A 22934-nucleotide genomic window follows, 5' to 3' on the forward strand; every position below is an offset into this window, starting at 1 on the left:
CTTAGAGGGTGTGTAGAGATAGGAAAATTTAAACTTTCCCTTGGAAAGTTTGAAAATTGAGTCTGAGGAAACAAATTGACAGCAGACAGATTAGCAGGAGAGAAAGCATTAGATTTATGAGCATCCCTGCCTACATGTATGGGGACCCACCTAGTTGTAAAACTTAACAGGGGCAAGACGTTGAGGATTAAATACCCTGTTCATGAAGGAGAGGCAGGGAGCAATGGGAAACCGTAGGCAGTTTTAGAGAAGCAGAGAATAATTTCCCACAGAGAGAATACACCTAGAGTACAGTGCCCCGGGACGAAGTTCCTCTGGGTTCTGAGTGTGGTCTTTTAAGTCTCTTCCTCTGTGGCCTGAATTCAGGAGTTCAATCTCTATATATTGGTTGAAATGTCAAGATGCTTTCAGGATGACTGTCTTTGTCATCTGGCCTTACCATAAAGCCCCCCCATGCATTTGCTGCTTCCAGATGCTTCATTTTGGAGTTCAAAGCAGCATGTTCTGCAGAGTGGTTTGCTGAGCCTTAACACTGGATTGTAAGAGAGAACATACTAGAAAGGAGCCAATGGGAGGGGGGTGGTGATGGTGGAGGGGCAAATTTTCAGGCCTGGGTACAGGAAGCCTTTCTTGTCTGGGCACACGGGAAGCTGCTTGTAAGCATGTTGGAAACTTTCCAAAGGGTCCTTAAGACTCTCTTTCTTTCCTAAACAACGTATCATTTATATTATACTAGTCTGAATATTTTAAGAACAACTCCTAATGACTTGTATCACATATTTATTTAACAAGCGTGGAGCTCCTCATAAACTCCAGGCATTGTTCCAAGTGTGAGGGCTGTAGGAAAACTCAGTCCAGTGAGGCCAGGCCTTGCAAGAGAATTGATATTTTAGACAAATGCATGTAATAATATAACTTCAGGCCTACATGTAATCGCTCTCATCAGTCTATCAACGACTGAAGCAAGAACCATCTCTGTTTATCTCTCTGGATTGAGTAAATGTATTGTTCCTCAGCAATCCCATCTGCAAGTGTTGTGTTTCCTTTTCCTAGAGAATTTCAGCAGGGAATGGAATCAACCATTCCTAACAAGAAAACTAATACTAATGATTGGAACAACTGCTGAGTTTTAATCATCATTATCAGCTATTGAACTCTGGAAGCAAATCTGCTAAGAAATTTCCTTTTACTCTGTCACTTGGTCTCTGAGTTATAAGAACAATGTGGAAGGCAGTTTACTGGTGTAAGATGTCTATCTCATAAGTCCCTGAATGTATGAATATGCCAGATTAAATTTCAAAGAGGTGTATTGATGCTGATGGGAATGAGGTGATTGACTCATACTCTTTACAAAGGAGAAAATATTCCGAGTTATTACAATGGGCCCAGGATCACAAAGATCCTTAACTGCAGAAGAGGGAGACAGCAAGGCAGGTTTATACTGATGCTCTGGGGGAAGGACTTGACCAGCACTTGCTGGCTCTAAGATGGAGAAGGAGGGCCACCAGTCAATAAATATAAGCAGCTTTGAATAGTTGGAAATGGCAAAGAAATGGACTGCCCCCAGGACATCCAGAAGAGAACACTAACCCTTTGAACCTCTGATTTTAGTACCATGAGATCTAATTGGGTCAATACTGGAGATCTATACTTCTATTCCGCAGAATCATAACGTATTTATTGTTAAGGCTCTACATGTGTAGTAATTTTTTTCAGCAGAGAAAACTAATGCACTATCTCCAGTTATGTGTATGAGGCATGAAAGGCTCAGAGACACTGGAGAACTTTGTAGTTGTATTATTGGTAGAACCAAGATTTGAACCCACAGCTAACCTCAAGAGGAAGGTGATGCTTACACATGCGGCTATGAATTTGTATGTTTATATTGTAAATAATATCTACCTTTACTCAAAGATAGGCTGTACCTCTCAGCTCTCTCACACAGATCTGACCTCAGGTCTCATCTGAGGCATCTATGTGTAACATGTGTTTCTAGTGAATGCATATGGTGCTGAGCTCCTAAATGTCATAAGAACATGTAGCCACACACTATGAAAATGTATAGCATCAAAGTCACAAATTTTAATTATGTAAGAACTCTGAGAGTACTAGATTAACAAAGTATATATAGAAATGGGTGATTATACTTGGGCTAACTTGTCAGCTATGGAAAATTCTGGAAGTAATAGAGCTGTGGAGATCAATCATCATAGACTTGATCATGTGAAGAGCCCAGAGGAAAAATAGCACATGCGAAGAAATACCAGTTCACAGGAAAGAAGGAAAAATATTTAAAATATGAAAATGGTTCCATTTTTCAAAACACCTTTTCTTTTCTCTATAGAACAATGTGAGTCCATTAAATTGTCAACAAAAGCAATCTCAGTTGAGATTGTTTCTAGACAGGAGAGAGTTGACTAAGACCATAGAGTCAGTGAATGAGCTCACTCTGCACACTAATTAGACTCCCCCATGGTACAAGAGGTCAACCAATCAATGCATAAATAAAAGGACAGAAACTCAAAGACAAAGTTTTCCTCCACCACTGGGAAACCTCTTAGCCTTATTACAACTGCCTTCAAGGGCTTTGTCAATAAACCAGACATGGGAGGGGGGAGGGAGGAAACAGTCCATTTAAAGGAACTACTCAACTTGACCTAAAGTGCTTTCAAAGAAATGTAAGACTTCCAGGAAAAGAGCTTCAGTTCACCTTATCCCCTTAGCCTTTTTGTATCCAATAGGTATTATTCGTAGAGGTGGGTTTCCATCTGAAAGTGGAAGCTCTACCACCCATCCTTGGAAGTCCGTTCTAAAACCCACCAGGCCTAAGACTCCACCTTTCATTGATCCCTGAGGTAGGTGGCTCCGTATCAACCTGAGGTCACTTTCGTGAGCCTCTCATTTCAGCCACAGCTTGAAGAACAATTCCAGCCTGTGTGGACACTAACCTCCCGCATGCTTGCATATTCCAGGACTCCCCTCTACCTCCCCCGCCCCCCTTGTTTTGGTCATTCATGGAACTTGAACTTGGGGCCTGGGAAACTATCCCTGAGCTATTTTGTGCAAGGCTACCACTTTGAGACACAGTGACATTTCTGGTTTTCTGGTGGTTAATTGGCAATAAGAATGTGATAAGAATGTCATGGACTTAACTGCCTGGGCTGGCTTTGAACTGTGATTCTCAAATCTCAGCCTCCTGAGTAGCTAGGATTACAGGCTTGAGCCAACAGTACTGGCCCCATACCCTTTCTTAAGCTCACTCTGCCCAGATGTGACAGGGAGTGGGGTTGAGGTAGGAAGTGTGCTGTCTCCTCCTCTCTCTACTGCCTGACTGATATTAGGGCTCAGTTCTTTGTCTGAAATCCTACAAGTCTGTTTAGTCTACTAGCAAGGATAACCTGGAAATGAGAAAAAGATAGTGTCTCTGTAGGCAAACTATGCTGATTAGAATTGCAGGTGGGTAGACCACAAAAACAAAAATAAAGTCCACTTCCTGCTCCTTGATGGGAAAACCAGAGTCATTCTGGATACTCCTTAGAGATCCTGATGGAGCAAAGTTTTTCCTGCCTTCACCAACATCCCACTAATACCCTTTTATGGCTTCTCCTCTCCTCTGTGTCACTCTGCTCACTCTACCTCGTGAAATCACCTGCCAAACAAACATCTGCACCAAATCAGAGCTCACATGCAGGCACAGCTGTTGTGTGCTAGAAGATGCTTTAACCCCTCCACACGGCTTGCCTTTTCCTCTCTAGTATCGGTCCTTTCACACTGAGAGTACTATCTGAGCCCCTTGGCATTAATAGATAGGACAACCAAATGACTGAGTAGTGTCTTTACTGTTCCCCAGGATTAATCTTCTTACACTTCTGGACTGCAGGTGCTTGTCAATTAAGGCTGTAGCAAAGTGCCAGGGCTTTGGAGCAGGCATTGAGGAGAAAAGGGAAAGTAAGTTCAGAAGCAGCATAGGTGGTCTGGTCTCAGAGTCCACCCTGTACGCATGTGTCTTCCCTGCTCCTGAGGAAATGAAGACTTGAGGCAGCGAATTAATGCCTGAAACCCTGCAGGCAAGTAGTGAAGTTGCGATTCCTAGACAGATACATAGTCATAGACACAAAGACCCAAGCTTACCTGCTGACTATTCCTGATTTCTTTCTTTGATCTCTCTCTCCCTCCCTCCCTCCCCCTTCCCTCCTTCCCTCTTTCCTTCCTTCTTTCCTTCCTTCCTTCCTTCCTTCCTTCCTTCCTTCCCCCCCCTCTCTTATTTCTTTGCTTCCTTCTTTCTTTTTGTGCTGGTCTTGGGGCTTGAACTCAGGGCCTGAGCACTGTCCCTGAACTTTTCTTTTTCTCAAGGCTAGCACTCTACCACTTGAGCCACAGCTCCATTCCTGGCTTTTTGGTGATTAATTGGAGATAAGAGTCTCGTGGACTTTCCTGCCCAGGCTTTGAATCTTGAACCTCGATCTCAGCCTCCTGAGTAGCTAGGATTACAGATGTAAGACTGGTGCCTGACCTCTTTTTTTTTTTTAAAGGCCATCATTTACTGCTTGAAACTCAAAAGAATAAAATCTGTTTAGTGAAATCCCTCTTGGATTATAGAAGCTCTTATACTTCAAATTTGCAGTGGACTGGGGAGCTTGTCTCTTTCTCTAATCTGGATAGAATTTTTCTGAAGGTTGGTTAAAATCACTGCTGAACAGAAGAGTCCACCACACTGGAGATTTCATGACAGTTTAAAAGGGTAAAAGCTATATTCTCCTCCTGAAATGTACTGAGCTGAAGGAAGCAGCCAGCATCCCAGGAAATAGGGGAGAACAAAGGAGGGATTTTGTCCAACTCTCCTTCCTCCATTCCTATTCCTCTGCTTAAATGGAGGTTAGGAATCGAGGCTTGTTTATTTATATTTAGGATGTCCTTTTCTCTAGTTTTTCTCTAGTTTTCTTCCATCTGGAGTCCTTCCGAATGCTGATCTCCTTATGCTCTTCCCTTGCTTTAAAAATCTTTCAATGCTTTTCCTTAGCTTTCTGAGGAAGACGGTATTTCTAACTATGGCTTGAACTGAGGGCCTGGGTGCTGTCCCTTAGCCTTTTCACTCAAGGCTAGTGCTCTTCCAATTGAGCCACAGCTTCACTTGTGGCTTTTTGTTGGTTAATTGGAGATAAGAGTCTCAGAGACTTTCCTTCCTGGGCTGGCTTTGAACCACAGTGCTCAGATGTCAGCCTCCTGAGTAGCTAGGATTACAGATGTGAACTCCTGGCTAACGCACAGTTATTTTCAAGTAGGGTTCTTCTAACAGAATGTATGATGAGGACAGTGTTCCTGATTTTGCTTATTCTTGTAGCCCCAATGACTGGAACAGTGATTCTGCATGCAAAGTCCTAGAACTGTGGGAGGATTGAATGAGCAACACTGGGCTCAGGAATCAAGGAAAGGGGAGGGTGGAGGTGTTATATTTAACCCTTGTTTTCTTGTTGCTGCAGCCAAACAGGTTCCATCATCAAGGTCCTTTCATTGCTCAGCAGCATTGTATGCAATAACTTTATTAAGGTCAAATAGATATCACAATACAGGTTTATCCCACAGGATCAAGAAACTGATTTGATTACAGATATCATCAAAGACAAGGCTGTTTTGTGCTATAATGCTTCGGAGATCACAGATCACACATTGAGTTTGTACATTGATCAGAACTCTTGTCTAGAAATACAGATGCTCATTTTGCCCTTCCTGTTGGTCCCTGGTATTTCAATTGAATTAAATAAAGAAGAAAGACTGGTATTTTCTTAAGAATGAATACATTCCAGGGTATGTTTCAGGAGAAATCCTCCTGGGATACAGACTGATACACAGAAGCCATTTTTAATTGATGTGTTGCACTCAATTCAGGATTAGTAATTTTGTTTAATGTGTCAGAATTTTGAATAACTGGATGGAGGAAAATAATTAGCTTGAAAATAAATAGGTTTTAAACAATTGGCTGGTCATATAGGTCTTTTGCATACTCTTCCTAGACTAATTCTTCAACACATCAGCATCTGAACTATTTTATCTATTCTGCATTTCCAGAGTTCTGAGAAAATACCACGTCATAAGCACAGAGTTATTGGGCCTTGCTAGTCATGGTCCACAGAAGAAGAGCCACAAAACACTAAGTTACAAGAATGTAAATAGTTAGCAGAATAACTAGGATAAATACTAGACAGTTACCATATGTAACACTGTCTTCTAATAGGGAAAAAACCCACCCACAATGCAATGCAATCAGAACTTGGGTAACATCAAAGACAAATTTGCAAAGTATACAAAGTTATGAATATATTTCTTTAAATATCCATTGAACAAATTCATGATGCAAACTGGAAAGTCTTCATAAATACAGCCAAATGTTTACTGTGTGAGAAACTGCTCATCCATGCATTAAATCATATGAGCATTGGTTTATCAAGTGAGAAAAATACAGAGAAACTGTCTGAAACAAATAGAAACGCGCAGTCCTACTGGGTCTAAAACTAAAAAGTAATAATACATGCATGTTGTGGTACATTGCAACACACCAAATTGTCTTCTAGGAATTGTTTAAACGTCCTGTGCATCAAATGCATCAGAAAACTCACTGCTATTTAATTGGCTCTATGCATATTACATATTAGAGACTTTAAGCTAAAAAATGTTCCTACTATCTCAATGCACATACAAAATGACCCTAAAGTATCTTTGTATATAACAAGGTACTCTCCAATTAGCCGTTTGTGATGAATAATGTATCTCCACATGTCATCTCTTCTCTAAGTACCATTTATCACGGGCCCAGGCCTTTCTGCCTTAATGAGGAAGACAGATCTCCAATTTACATTCAACCTATTATGCATTAATAACTGATCGAAACTCTTAAAAAACTCTTCTGCCACCAAAATGGAAGGTGGTGAGGCTTCTTCTCCAGGAGGAGGCAAAAGCTACTCGATTAAATCTGATTGGTAAAAGAAGTGGGGCCAGTAGGCTGTTGACCAAACTCATCAGAGGATTGCCCCAGATTTGCCTGCTGGCTATACCCACCACGTGACCCATAACTTTCTTGGTTGTAACTGCCTTGATTGTAGCTGCTAGAGTGCTTCTCCATGGGATCCGAAAGATATCTCTGTCCTGAGGAATGCCAGCCGGTCTCCTTGAAGACAAACCATATGTTTCCAGCCCAGAGGATGAAATTCAAGAATCCAAACACCTAAAGGAGAATTGGAGCAAAGGAGTTGATAAACTATAGACAGAGACCCTAGGAAAAATCTCAGTTTTAGAAAAACCTTAGTGTAAGGACACTTTTCATTTACGGTTGAGCTGGTTTTAAGGTTTCACTAGGAACCACTATTTGGTTTAGAATATCCAAATTAAATCAGTTAATTGCTTGCTTGTTAGATGTCAAGTACTGCATAAACAACCTTATATTTATTGATTTCCTCGATGTAAATGGACTCTGCTGTTATATGTTTATATTAAAAGTTTAACAAGAGTAAGATTCTGGTCCAAGGTCACATGACTTGGTAAGTAGCAGAGAAGGAATGCAAACCCTATTTGGCTAATATGATAGCCTTAAATCTTGCACAGACCATCATTATCTCCACAAGTGAGGACATAGTCTTCATGCTGTACAAAGTTATTTTCAGATGGTATATGACTGAATACTTTTATTTTAATAATGGCGCATTCACTTATAAAATTACCATCTCTTTTTGTCTAGACATACTCTTACTCATTTATTGTCATGCTGTAAAGAAAACGTGTAACTGGGTGATTGTGGCTCACACCTGTAATCCTAGCTACACAGGAGGCTGAGATCTGAGGACTGTGGTTTGGAGCCAGCCCAGACAGGAAAATCCATGAGACTTATCTCCAATTAGCTAGCAAAAACCCATCAGTGGAGGTATGTCTCAGGTGGTGGAACATCAATTTTAAAGGAATAATCCATGTGAGAAGGAGATGCCCTGAGTTAAAGTCTTAGCACCGACATATACATATGCACATACACACATACACACACTCATTTTTTAAAATTCACACTAATCATTATTTTTTAATTAGTGGATTAAAACATCATGGAATAAACACTGGGTCAGGTGATACAAGGGAAAACAGAGCTAGATAGCATCCTCAGAGGCTGAGTTTCAAGTAGTTGAGGAAATTAAAGTTGCACTCGCTTCGCTTCTTCCTCTCAGGTTCCAAAGTGAAAGATTTTCAGGGTTATGAAATGCGGTCTCAAGAGCTAGATGTTGACGTTGTTCTCTGGAAAGTCCACCTGTTGTCCAGCAGGGTGAGACAGAAGATCTTGTGTTGTTTCCCCAGATCTTAGAATTTACTGGAAACAGAAGTTATTGCCATTACAACAGACCTAAGCAAGAGTCCCGGTTACGAGGCTTGTTCTGTAGCCATTTCCATGACTGTTTAATTTGCTTGGGGATTAATCAGAGGCGCTTTGTTTTAATAAGCCCACTGGAGATAGATAACCATAGTATGGCTCAAAGCTGTGATGACACGATAATGTATTTAGTCACTACTCCAGCACAACACTGACCAGTCAAAACGGACTTGGGCAATGACTGGAGCTCTGAAATAAAGTGCTGAAAGTTTATTGCTGGATTAAAATGTATTCCTTGGATTCCGCATGGTGGGATAGTCTAGAATTCTCTAGTTGTGTTGGGTTTGTCCAGGATTGTGGGTGGATCCAGATCCAGTGTCGTCACCATAGGACCCAAAGAGCCTGGAGCAGGGGATTTGCTGGAATAGAGCAGTATTTTACCTGCAGGGGATCATTGCTCGGTCTCTTGATTAATTGAGTGTCAGCCTTGGTGGAGGAGGAATTTATGGATTTGGAATTCGGGGTGAAGGGATGGCTGTGTGTGGACAAGGCAGTTTTGTCCCTGGATTTCAGGGTTGTTTTTACCTAAGTAGAATGAAGATAATATTGCCTTCATTTGGGAGGAGTAAAATGGAGATAGATAGATAGATAGATAGATAGATAGATAGATAGATAGATAGATAGATAGTAGACGATGCCTGGCACATTGGTAAATTACAAAAGATAAATTATGTTCGGAATCATTTTCTAAAATATTTACATGCATTATGTTCTGTTGTCTCTTTAACTGCTGCATAAACTGACTGAAGCAGGCTTTAGTAGATTAGATGATTGATAGATACTATTGGCTATTGAGCCATGCCTCCAGACCTTCTTTGCACTGGATCTTATTTTTTGCCCAGACTTGCACCTGGACCCTCATCCTACTACTGTAGACATTCTTTTTCAACAGAAAGGCACAGAGATATCAAAAGAGGCAGACATAAGAGGCGGAAGATGAGAATCGTCCAGTTCCATGACTGTCTTCCAACTCCTGGCTCTAGATTCTACCCTGAGAAGGCATATCCCTCATGTTTTTATGATTATTTTCTAGTGTTTTGCATAAGCCAACTCAATATGACTTGAAGGCAAACAAGTATGTAATTAAAAAATGTGCTTTGGCTGATTAATATCCTGTCCCCTGATTTTGGTAATAAAACATGACTTCTTTTGCAGAGCCAAGTTTCAACCAATCGGCTTGAGTTCTCTCCTGCAGCTGAGATGGAGAAATGTCAGGTTAGGCGAAACTTCCTAGTAATGACAGCTCAATGGCTTCTAGAATGCCAATTCCTCCTTAGATCCTGCCCATTCTTGCTTCTTCAAATCTTGTTAGGCTCACCAGCTGCTTGGTGTTTTTCCAAGGACATTTTTTTCCCTGATGAAAGTAGAGTCTGTTTATATGCTTTGCAATCTAAACACTTGAATGAATGTAGACATTATGCCAGAAGTGGGGTCTATAGAACCGACATTAAGGATATGAAGAGCATTTTTGTGTTAGGCACTTTAAAATGACATTCCCATTATAGGGGGCTAGCAAACTTTTCTTTTTTATTACCATACATTAATTATATGAGAAGAGTTTCATTATGGCATTTCCAGATAGGTACAAATGCATTTCTATTAATCTTCCCTCCTTTGTCACGCTACCTTACTCTTTTCCTGGTCTTAAAACCATCTCAACAGTTTTCACTGTTGTATTTTCATACAGGCAAATAAACTGTTTTCATCATATTTATCCTTATTCAGCACCTTGTTAGCCCAACCCTCTCACATGTTCCCACACTCCAACAAAACCTGTTTTAGTTTCCTATCATTGAATTTTTTAATGTGTATTAAAATTGGACTATATGGTCTGTCCATGGTATTTTAGATATACATATATTGTGTTTTGCTCAAAATAACCCTATCTATTGCTTTCCTCTTTCCCCCATCTCTTATTGATCAACAGCTTTCATTGAGTCTCCATGTCTTCATAGATGTTTAATATTGATGTATTCATATTTATTTTAATATGTAACATGAAACAACAAATATACTAATATACAATATGCATCTATAATTATAGATTAATTATATAATTGCATATTACTCCTAATATGTATATATGTATCCATGAATATGTATGTGTTCTGGAGCTCAAAGACTTTTAACTGACATAGATATATAAGTTATAACACCACTAAACTTGCCCTTCCTACATGTCATATTGTTTTGTTTCAATCCAAACAATGCAATGTGATTTCAGGAGATAATTGTTTTCATTCATAATTCTTATCTTTTAGCATTAGTGGTGCCAGAGATAGAATTAAAAGGATCATTTGGAACTCTGTAATTTCCACATTGTTCGGAAATTATGAGATAAACAAAGACAGTAAGCAATCATGTCCTTTTCACTTTAAGATTAGTCACGCTGATCAAATGCTGTCTACAAACAAGTTACAGAAGCAACCATGCTGTATGCTAATGCATGTAATAACCATCTCAAAATAAATGATAATGATTATGAGCTCCTAATACCAAGTTTATGTACAGGCTTACTGTCTAACCAAGGTAGGGCTCCCGCTTAGACCATCACGAGGGTAGCAACATTTCCTTCTTTGTAAGTGCCTTCCTAGGTTGATTTATACAAAGCTGGAACACCACACACTAACCTTGACGCAAAGGTAATTATTTTTAGGATTTGCTAAAGCATGTTGTTCCTTTAACCAGTACTTCTGAGCCTCCTATTCTTCCATAAGTGCCACTTCGTGTTGCCATTACAGCTTGTCTTTTCCAGACACAGCTTCTTTCTGTGGAAGAACACAAGTTCTCCCACTTATAAATTAAGAATCCAATTTAGGACATCCTTACTAACTTACTTTCCCTCCTTCTCTGTAAGAGCCATACACTTGATGACAATATTTGATTTTGTTCAGCTAATTTAGTGCACCCTTTCAAACAAAGCTATCAAGCAACTAAACTGGGGGATGGAGAAAAAATTTTAAAAATCACCATAGCTATTATAAGTACTTTCGCATATCATGTATTTTCTTTGGCATTCTGTGAAGCCTGAATATTTATATGAAGCTTATTGGGTGTACTCTAACTATGTGTTGCTTGAATAACGTTTTCCCTCCCAGGAAATGTCTGTGCCATCAAATATTCCTTTTAAGTTCTGGAAGGATTCAGCTTGAACATTTAGGTTTTATATCTGCTATGGCTTAGAATTTTGGCTTGACTGTCATTTAGTCTGCAACCGTTAATACTTGCTAGGATTTTTTTTTAACTAAGAACTCCAGAACTGGTGGCATTAAAGTGCATCAATTCTGACAATTAAAAACCTGAAGGCAAAAAGATCATCTTGTCCCTAGACTGAAATGATTAACCTTGGATTTGGAGGCAGACATTTCCAAGATGATTATAAAGGTGATTTCTTATTTGTGGCTAGCAAATGAAGACCTGGGATGTCAAGCCTAGATGAAATCTTACTTACCACAGATGTGTTCAAGCTAGACATGACAGGGCTGTGGACGGCCATGCACTTGTTGGACGGTTGTTTGCAAGCGGACATCAGTAACAACACTTCCTTAGGATCTGTTGCGACTTTCACATCAGATAGTCCTTTTGCCCAAGCAGATGAACCCACCAACCACAAGAATGAAAAGACAACAGTGACGATGAAATCCTGCAGAAACATAGATAAAACAGGAAAAGAGAGGTGAGTCCCAAAGCCAAACAATTAGTTTATATAACCTTTTCATTAGCCTTTTGGAAAACTCTAAAATCTCTAGCATCAGGACCAGGAGAGACATGCTGAAAAACCAAAGTCATATAATGTTGTATTTATATTTACATGGGATAAGTAATGACACTAACCATTACAGAATGCTTATTACATTGCAGATGCCAAAGACCCCATCATCCTCATCTAACAGTAGCTACAACATTCCCATATAAATGCTATGACCATTACCCTATTCGTAGATGGAAAACTAAGACAGAGAATACTTGCACAGCTTGCCTGAGACTCTAGACACTGTCAGCCCAGGCTCTTAACCACTATACTGAGATAATTTAAAAAATTTAGTGGTTTTTGTCCACTGTCAAGCGCTCTTGGGGCTGTGCATGGGGAGCAATCCCAGCTGCATAGGAGGCAGAGGTCTGAAGGAGGATCACAATTGGGAGCCAACTGGGGGGAGGAAGATGAGACTATTTCAATTAATACACTGTCATGTAGGAGACATATGCTGGAGGATGTGGTCCAAGCTCATGCAAAACAAAAACTGCAAGATTTGATCTGAAAATTAACTCAAATAGGAGGACTGGAGGTGAAAGACCCCAGACTCCTTGGGATACTTTCGTCAACGGGAGGGCGCCCCAGAAAACTCAGACTCCAGGCTGGGAGATGCAATAAGCAAGAGGAGTTTATTTGACGTTTGCGAAAACGGACTCTCTGTCCCGAGCAGACCGGGAGCCCCGAGCACCGGTTACAAGCCCTTTTTAAAAGGCAAAAACCACAAGATTAACGCATAACACAAAGCATCCCATGATTGGTCCATTTAAAGGTCACCATATACACCAACAATCACTTTGCCACGCGGGAAATTTTGTAACACTCTTTGTAAAATGACTGGCCCATGGTTGGTTTAAGGGGGGGGATTACATGGTTACAGGCCTATGATTGGTTGACATTTGGCTTAGCGTGTGGTCTTGCCAGGTGGTCGTTATCTCAAGGTCCTGTCTGGGGAATTTTTAAATGGGAACTGAGGAACACGTACTGTCTGTTCTTTATCTACGACCACTGACCTTGTCCTGGGGCCGACATCTGGGCTCTGAGACTTTACCCAATTCTTTATTTCCAGGGAGGGGGGTGGTGTTAACGCAAGCAAGCAAGTTTACAGAAGCAGAGTCAGCAGTTAGTAAATTGTAAAATGGACGCAGCCCTAATTTTTCTAATCAGAGGCTTGGCTCAAATGGCAGAGCACCTCGTAAGTAATTGGAAGTCCCAAGTTAAAAACCCTAGTAGTACCACCACCAAATACCCACAAACCTGTTGAGTAGTTCATTACTTCATCTTGTTAATTTTTTTTTAAAAACCTGCCTGTGTATTTATTATCTGTTTTTTACCTGGAACTGTGTTATGCTGAAGACAACAATTACATTAAGTGATATTTACAACTCAACATGAGGAAACCAAGGTCCCAGGAAATTAAGGTATGACAGAAATTGACAGTCCCAGAATTCATATCTAGATATGTCTGACTGTGAAAAATACCTGATATATGGGCAGGGGAAAGAAGCTGCCTAACAAAATCTGTTATGTAAGTGAATAGCCATTTTAGAGGAATAGCTCCAAATTTCTGATAGGGTCTGTCTCATTGCTATTTCTCCTCCTTCATGTCTCAGAAAGGATGGCAGGTAGGATTCACACCAAACTTAGGAACTCAGGCTCAACTCTATATGAAACTTAGGCTCAACTATATATCTTTTCAGATAGATTATATTTATATTTGACCACTGTAAAAATACTGAGTTCTAACTGTATAGCGGTGGCACACATCTGTAATGCTCGCTACTTGGGAGGCTGAGCCCAGAAAGATCGCAGTCTGCCTGGCAGACATATCTCAAGACACCTTCTCAACCAATAGTTGGATACCGTGACACACACGTCTCATCCTGGCTAGATGGAAGGCCGAGAGTGAGAACATTGCAGTGTCAGGGCAGAGAAATCCATGGGACTCCATCTCAATGGAAGATGCTTGGCATACTGTCATGGGCCTACCATCCTAGTTATGACAAAAAGACTAAAGTAGATGGATCGTGCCCCAGATGTGTGCCCAGGCATGAACTGAGACCCCTATCTCAAAAATAACCAGTACTTTACAACTCTGGGTGGGGGGGTGGTGGAGAGGAGTGTGGGAGGTGGGGGAGGGAAGGGATAGTGGGTCAATAACAAGGGAAGGGGTAACATTGATGGACAAGTAATGTACTCATTGCCGTACTCATGTAACTGTAACCCCTCTGTACAGCACCTTTACAATAAAATAAAACTTACAAAAATAACCAGTACAAAACAGGGCTCAACAGGAGAGCACCTGTTTAACCAGTATGAAGCCTCACGTTCAATCCTCAGTATCACAAACCAATCAACAGAGGCTGGGAAGGTGGCTCAGTGGTAGAGCACTTGCCTTGCATGCCTGAGGCCCTGGGTTCAATTCCTCAGCACCACATAAGCAAAATGAAAAAAGCCGGAAGTGGCGCTGTGGCTCAAGTGGTAGAGCTCTAACCTTGAGCTGAAGAGCTGAGGGACAGCGCCCAGGCCCAGAGTTCAGGCCCTACAACCTGACCCCCCCAAAAACAACAACAACAACAAAACAAACAAACCAATCAACAACGACAACAGCAACAACTGAAAACGCCTCTTGTGCTTCTTACCTAAAATAATAAAGACATAGGGAAAGGAAACTAGCAAATATGATGCAGCAACACAAGTAGGCTACTCTTTCATTAGTTTTCTTGGAATGTATTTCTTTCCTACTCCAAGGCATGGTGAATCTGCTTTGCCTGGGCTCTTGCCCTCATGGTGAGCCTGAATAACTTTGATTAAGACAGCATGATCTTCACTGAAGGAACTCTTCCACCCCAACAGTGTAGTGTGTGCTGGCATTTGTGAGATGTGAGTCCTCACAATGAAGAGTGGCTAAATCTGAGAACCTGGTCCCTTTTCATGCAGAAGCTGCTTTGAATTATGATTCACTAAATTACCTTTTCATGTTGGCTATAGAATATTGTGGGCAATTCATAATCCATTCATAAAATTTCTAGGACATGGTTGTTTGCAGATGTTTCTCTCAATGGTCATCCGCTTACATCACTGAGATGTTGTTTGTTAAGAGCAAAGAAGCTTCTCTCCCCTCCCACAGAGCAGGTGCTTTACTTACAAATCCTTCCTTCCCTCTCATTTTTAGTTAGTTCCATTTGAGTCTTATATACCCCTGGAAAGCTGTCTAGGCCTTTTTGGGAATGACACATAGGTGTAAAGAAACAAGCAAATAAATACAGTATCTACAGATGTCTATGAGTAATTGGAAAAAAGAAATTACAGTTGATAGGTTTGCATTTGGAACTGAAGGAATGGTTAAACAAGCCAGATTGATCAAATCACAACTCTGTTCACATGCCATCTGGTGACGTATTTCATTCTTCATTTTTAAGCTACACACATGTACTATTTATTGTTTCTGGATGTCAGAAGTTCAAAGTATGTGTCACAAAGCTACAATATAGATCTAAATAATGCTGGATAAGAAATGTACTCATTACCTTGCTCATGTAACGGTAACCCCTCTGTACAGCATTTTCACAATAAAAATCTTAATAAAAAAGATCTAGGTTGGCTCCTTCTGCTTAATGCAGATTCGTTTTTCTTCCTTTTTCCCCTTAGAAGACACCAGCGTTTATGGGTTCATGACCTTTGTCCACGCTCAAGTCAGGAATAGTCAGACTGTCCTTTCTCACGTTGTGTCACTCTGATATTTATGTTTCCACTTTTGAAGGAATCTGGAGATGACATGGGTTCACCCAAACAATGTAAGGTATCACTATTTTCAAGAAAGTTCTCTCAGGAAGATCCTTACTTCTGACTGCAGTTTTAACCCCTCCTTGCTGTGCCCCATGAGGTTTCAAGGATTAGGATGGAGTCTTCTCTGCAGAGCTGGAAGTGTTTTGAATGTGAGAATTAGTTGGGGGAACACTGACATTCTGATAGTGTTACACCTTTTCAACTCATGAACATAAGGAAATTTATTCCACTCATTCATTCACACATCCCAGTAGTATGTTTTGAGTAAATTGCCTGTCTTGAGAACAGTCTTAGGGAACATAAAACACGCATGTGCACACACAGGGTATTTGCATCAAAAGGTCTAAAAAAATAGGCTTAAACTAAGCTTATGACTAAGAAGAGCATGAAGACAGGGGGACCAGATCAAACATGTTAGACATTTGCTTGCAAGTTTTGTTTCTGGGCTGTTGCCATGAATCTTAGTTTGAGGCTAACCTGCAGATAGTGAGCCATAAACCAAATATTTTGACCCTTCTTTCCTCTCATTTTCCCATTTCCTGCTGAGGCTCCGTACAGGCCAAACCCAGTAGGAAGCCTGGAGGTAGAAGTTCTCAGAAGTGATCCCTCCTGGGCACAAAGATCAGACTCCATCCTGAACTAACCATCTTTTCTATCTCCTGAGCATTTCTGGTCTGCCAGGACCACAGCTAAGCCCCTGTAAACATCATTAACCTTATAACTTAGCTTCTAATGTCTGCTCCCTTTTACTTACGAAGAAATTGAAGTGTAGAGAGGTTAAACGTTTTACTGATAATTAATACCTAGATTGATGGGTAGTATGTTACACACTTTCTGAAAATGTGGAAGGGCATTTGTTCTTTGGTGTATTTCATGTAGATAATTACATAATTGGTTTTCTCTAAATTTTAAGCAGTTGGGTACTTCCTAAACTATCTTGATTTTTATCTACATTCCTCCTGTTATTGTTTCATATTTAATTTAAAGCAAAATGTGTTTTTATTACACAAACAAGGTTACCTTAAAACTTATACATGCCTAATAAATGTTAAGCCAATGTATCTTCCCATAACTAGAAGATTATGACTATAAGTGTAATACATTAGAAATAAAATACCTTTAATTCTGGTTAATGTATGCTCAAGGCTTGGGAGCCTAGAATCTTTGTAAAACTAAGAGATTAACAGGTGTTAATAGGGACTAACTTTCACACCATGTTATTAAATTCTGCACTAATGGTGGTGCCTTAAACTATTTTCTGTACCAGGACAGGCAAGTGGCTCTTGGGCAGCCAATTCTTCCTGAGGGTACAGACAAGGATCTGGTTGTTTACAAAAATCTACTTATTTACCTAGCAGAGATAATGTGTGCATGGTGGATGAATTTATAATATTCATTATCCCATGCATGTGTTAACTCTTTAACGATAACTTCTGTCATGTTTGCTTGTGTTATTTACCTCCTGGAGCGGACAGCTTGACATTTAGATGTTTCAGGGTTTCGGAAATCTCTCCCGTGTGGGATCTGTGTGGTCCCAAGAAGTAGTCAAAGGAAGTGTTACTAATGCCATAGAAATTGCAGCCCAAAAGGTGAAGTGATATATTTGCCCATGGTTCCTTAATGGTTTTCAAATGGATTCTGAGAACTAATCTCATTCTGGAACTTAAAGAACTTTGATGTGCAATTTGAATATGTTTTCCCATTTGTGTTTACATTATCTGTTTAGCAAACAGAGGAAATAGCCTGGTTTAATTCTGATTGGGCAGTTTGGTTCCATTTTATTTTATCCATCTATCAATTAAGTTGTTATTATTCATTCATTCATTTATTTATGGTATCCCATTCTAGCTCAGTGTGCTTGCTCTCTGCTGATGCTCAACTACTTGTGCCTTGAGGTTGAACTCAGGGCCTAGGCGCTCCTGTGCCCAATGCTGGTGTTCTACAACTTGAGTCATGGCTTCATTAACTTGCTTTTTGGTGGTTAATTGGAGACAAGGGTCTCCTAGACTTTCCAGCCCAGGCTGGCTTCAAGCAATGAGTTTCTGATTTCAGTCTCCTGAGTATCTAGGATTCTAAGCATGAGGTGCTCAGCTTTGTGAGGATATATGTTAATGCTATAAAGCTGCTAATCTTGGTGAGAGGAAAAAGAGGGGGAAGAAGAAGAAAAGATGAAGGAGAAGATGAGGAGATTCTGAGGCTCATCATTCTTCATATGCCAGCACTAAATGCGTCATGAAGTTCACCACTTCATGTTAACTCTGCAACAACTCTAGGGAGAACTTTACTCTTATTCTTATTTAATGACACTGGAAAACGGAAACCAGTTTCTAAAGTTCACTCAAGTGTATTTAGACCAGCTTTAGGGTTTCCTGTCCCAGGAGGGCTGTCTCCCCTTTCTGACATTGGCCAGTAATCCCCCTGGACTTTAGAATCTTTAGTGACAAATCCCCTAACAAAGTGACTTAAGCCTTCTGAGGGAGCTCTACTCTCCATAGCATGCCAGGATTTAGAAAGAGAGACTCTGGTTTCAAATGTGCCAAAGAAAATATCCTTGGTTAGGAAGAGAGGTGAAACCCTCAAGTTTGTACATCTTTATCAGAGAGAAAAAACATAGAGTCAGAAAGGCTTTAATCTCAGCTGCGTGGCCAGCTCCACAGGGTGTTGTTTATGAGTCACTGTCCACAGATTTTATCAGAGAACTTCCCACTCTATTTATCTGATAGTTACCTCATTGCTAATAAGCCAAGGAATGTGGAGAACCCACAGATTCACTTGCCACACACTTTCTTGGAAGATCCAGCCTCAAATGCCTCTCTCTACCTCACATCTCGCCTCCGTTCTTTCCAAGACCCCAAGCTGGAGGGTACAGATTTATCTCTTAGCGGAACCTCTTTCTGAGCTCAGCCACAGATCTATACAAGCAAGAGGTCCACAGGAGTTCAGGAATAGAAAAACTAAGCTCCCTAATTTTCACTGCCCTAGCTGCAACAAACACTGGCTTATTATTGCAGTTATATTTTTGATGCAGGAGGAGGCTACAATACTTGATAAGAAATGTACTCATTATCTTGCCCATGTAATTGTAACCCCTTCAAAGATGGTCATAGTAAGATGAGGTCATTGTAGGTGATAATGATGGTGTTGATAATGCTAGTGATGTTGGTGATGATGATAATGATGATAATGAGGAGAGAGCTTAACCTAAGCTTGAAAGAAATAGAACCAGGATTTGAACTCAGGGAGTTGGGCTCCCAAATCTAGATTAGTAGTCTATAATTTAAAAAACAGTGTATTGCTTTCAATGGATGTGACTTTTCTGAGTTAAAACAAAAACAATAATACTTATGGCTATTGCTTATGGATCAGTTAATATGCTGTGCTTCCATACATTATTTATACAACTCCTACATAACATATTGAGGTGACTATGATGTATCTTGCTTTACAGTGAGAGAAAGTCTAAGCTGAGGAGACTAATTTTCTAGAGTTTCCAGACTAAGTTCTTAAGCTTTGGTTACCACCAAAGTTTGCTAAGGTACAAAGTTGATGTTCTTGGCCAGAAAGTGAACTGCCTTACATCCTAGTTCAGGTTTAATGGCAACCCACATGCACAAGGCTTAATATCACTTCATTTCATCCTCATACAATCCTGTGACTTTTCCTGCTTTACAAATGAGGATGAGAAGGCTTAATCTAGTTAAATTAATAGGGGGTTGGGTACCATACTCTGATCAGTTGAAGTCAAAATTCCATCTGTTTGTTCATTGTCCCATTGCTATAGGTTTCACTTTCAGTTAGATGCCTAACATTTATCATCTTCCTATTCTAGTCTGGGTGCTATTTTACAAGTGCAAGAGAGGATATGGTAAAGTCACCTGCATGTGTTTGTTTACTGCAGCATTGCTGAACACAGTCACAGAAACAGCCCAGATGCCCTACAATAGACAAATGGGTCAAAAAATATGGTATACACACACACACACACACACACATACAAATTTTATCTAGCCGCCAGGAAGAATAAAATGATGTAATTTGCAGAGAAATAGATGAATCTAGAAAATAAAATCATACTGAGCAAAGTAAGCTAGGTTCTGAGACAAAGGATGAATGTTTTTTCTCATATGTGGATTACAGACCCAAAAATACAGCCTCTCAGGTAAATGTGCATATACACACGTGTATATTCACATGGGCATATGTGTATATACATGACCACGCTGGCTAAGATATATCATACACAGAAGGGAGGCTCTATGGTATAACCCTATGAACCATGACCAGTTTAACAACATGAATATCAGGAAGCTCCAATATGTTTGGACTGCAGGGTGTTAGTGGAAGGGATTGGATTAACAAAAAAAGGAACAGTGGACAAATGCAGTTGTAATACTTGATGTATGTATGTGAAAAGAGATGGGGCGGGGTCAAGGGGGATGGGTAGACAAACGAAGAGGAAAAGAGGAGGAGAAAGTCGTCAAGAATTCTATATATGTTCTACAAAATTAATAAAAGTGAGGGAAAGGATGGGTTAGGAGGGATGGGTGAGAATATTAAATGGGGTGACACTGATCAAGATGCATTGTATTCATAACCTGCTGTGTTGAATGACAACTCCTTTGTACAACTACTTAAAGATAATAATAGAAAAGATGCCAAGAGTTAATATTAAAAAAGGACACGGTAAACTTGATATGACTGGTGGGGGAAGGGAGAGGGTGAAAATGATTGACAGATCAAGACACACTGTTTGTAAATGGATATGTAAAATTGTAACCGTTTTGTACAACCATTTAAAGATAAAAAAACAAATAAAAATAAAATGATTTAAAAAATCAATGGAAAGGAAAAGAAAGGAAAGGAAAGGCCCAAGGGTGGGTGAGGGTATGAGCCCTGTATACTGGGTTGTTTTCACACTAGGATATCTGTTATCATCCTGTTATTATTTAGGATTTTGCAAAAAAAAAAAAGAGAAAGATTTAGTGGGTACCAATGTTCTTCTGTTACAAGGCCTTGATTTTTAATCAATCATTTTGTTGCATGAGTGGAGATTTTGGCTCATGCTCATGAATCATTTCAGGATTTCATTTCTTTTGTCCCCCTTAAGTTAATTTTGATTGTGACCGACATGCAGCACTTGTTCCTATTCTAAACTCTTCCTGGGAACTTCATCAATGGATTTGCAGTTGCTCAGCTGTGCAGCTGAGACCTAATTTAGGTGTTTAACTTACCTTGTGAAAATAAGACTTTGAAAATGTTTCTCTGCCTCTGTCTGTCTGTCTGTCTCTGTCTCTGTTGTTCTCTCTCATCCTCCCTTTAGTCTATCAACAACTGATTTCATAGTGCTGGTGGGAATGGGATGTAGCTGGGCTATGGGGTGACTTCAGTCACATTATCTTCACTAGTTTCTACAGACCCATTTTTCTTTGCAGTTCATCCTGCCTAAGTTTTCATTACAAACAGCATGAGCTTTTTAGAACAAGTTATGAAGTATTAGTAAAATAACAACTGTTTAAAATAAATGTAAAGTATTAGTTATGTTACTATTAGTGCAGCAATGGGTCAAGCACTGTGCTAAGCCTTTTACTTAGGGTATTTTACCTCATCTTCATTGAGAATATATCTGGGCTTTTAGAATGCAAAATAACACAGGGTGACTAGGTCTATAGTCCAGAAGCTCTGCAGTGAAATCCCAGCTCTTACTAATTAGCTTTGAGACCTATTCAACTCCACTTTTCCTATCTGTAAAAGACAGCAATAATGTATGACATTTCATAGGGCATTTTTCAAGGATATAAAAATATTCATCTCAATGCCTGAAGGTTCACTTAGTTCTACTGCATATAGTAACTAAAAATCAAGAGTCTTGAAAAGTATGTTGGCATTATTAATGAATATTGATGGACAATGAATCGGGTGGGCTCATTTGTTTATCCAACGCATTTCTAGCTAGCTGCCAACTCTTGGGAATACTGGAGGTAAAAGCAGATGTGATCCCATGACTCACTGTGGTGGATGAGAGCAAGTTCAGTCAATTAAACACAGAAAGATGCGTAACTGCCTCAGATGATAATAACTTTCCAGGAAAAGGTCTTGGTGTTTTCAAAAAAAGAAGAAAAAGCAAAGCAAGAAAGAAAAAAATAAGAAAATGTCTAGGGATGCCTGGTGAGGACAGCCTAGAGGGATAGGAAAAGGTACATAGGGCTGGATATACAAAGAATTATTTTGTTTGGCCCTTGGATGCATCTGAAAGCAGACTCTTCCTGAATAATAAATATACTCCAAAATGGCTTATCTGGAAGGCCTAGAAATTGACCTCTAGAAGGGGTACCAGGTTCTCTGCTTCCTGCTTGGTTTATGTCTAAGGAAGCATATGACTATTGGGTCAGAAAGGACTAAGGAAATTTCCTGGGCTAATCATCCAAGTAAAAAGGATTTGAATATAGTAGCGCACATTTCTTGGAGATTTTGGTAGACCCCCATGCCTGTTGAAATGATCAGTTCTGTAACTGTCTACCTACAACCTTTTCCTTCTTAGCAAGCTAAACAATAAACAAAGTTGAGTCCAGAGAATAAAGAAGTCTATGGTAGAGCTGTGCAAACATGTAAATCTTAGCAGAAAAGCATTTCTGTCTTTCTGAATCCTGGCACCCTAGTAGTTTGCAGACCAAAGGAAGACACCAGCATTGTTAAGTGTTTCTAGATGACTTGCTAGCTTATACAGGACATGGTGCTTCTTCTGGTTACTGGCTTTGACATATCCATCAATAAATGCATAAACAGGCAACAAGCCCAAGCTCATAGAGGAGAAGCAAGACAACTCTTGAAAACAATTGAGATGTCTTAAAAAGAACAGACTGATGACAATGTGCCTTGTGATGGTTAAGATGTATTTGTGACTTTAGCTAACTATCACTACCCCATAATACTGTGGAATTTGTGAAATTTATGTCATCACTTAATCTCAATAAAGAAAAAAACCCCACAGAC

General features: G+C 39.9%; 1 protein-coding gene across 2 annotated transcripts in view; it reads right to left on the reverse strand.

The window, feature by feature from the left end:
- Positions 1 to 6829: 6829 nt before the first annotated feature.
- The window catches only part of Synpr (synaptoporin), a 276893-nt gene continuing 260788 nt past the window's right edge, over positions 6830 to 22934 (reverse strand). For both annotated transcript variants that reach the window (XM_013010430.1, XM_013010431.1), the window contains 2 exons: positions 11856 to 12047; positions 6830 to 7219 (listed from right to left, as the gene is read on the reverse strand). In XM_013010430.1, coding sequence (XP_012865884.1) covers positions 6962 to 7219; positions 11856 to 12047 — 450 coding nt within the window. In that variant the 3' untranslated portion in view covers positions 6830 to 6961. The remainder of the gene's footprint in view (positions 7220 to 11855; positions 12048 to 22934) is intronic.

Source organism: Dipodomys ordii, unplaced genomic scaffold, assembly GCF_000151885.1.
Source record: "Dipodomys ordii isolate 6190 unplaced genomic scaffold, Dord_2.0 Scaffold12, whole genome shotgun sequence".
NCBI classification, from domain to species: Eukaryota; Metazoa; Chordata; class Mammalia; order Rodentia; family Heteromyidae; genus Dipodomys; species Dipodomys ordii.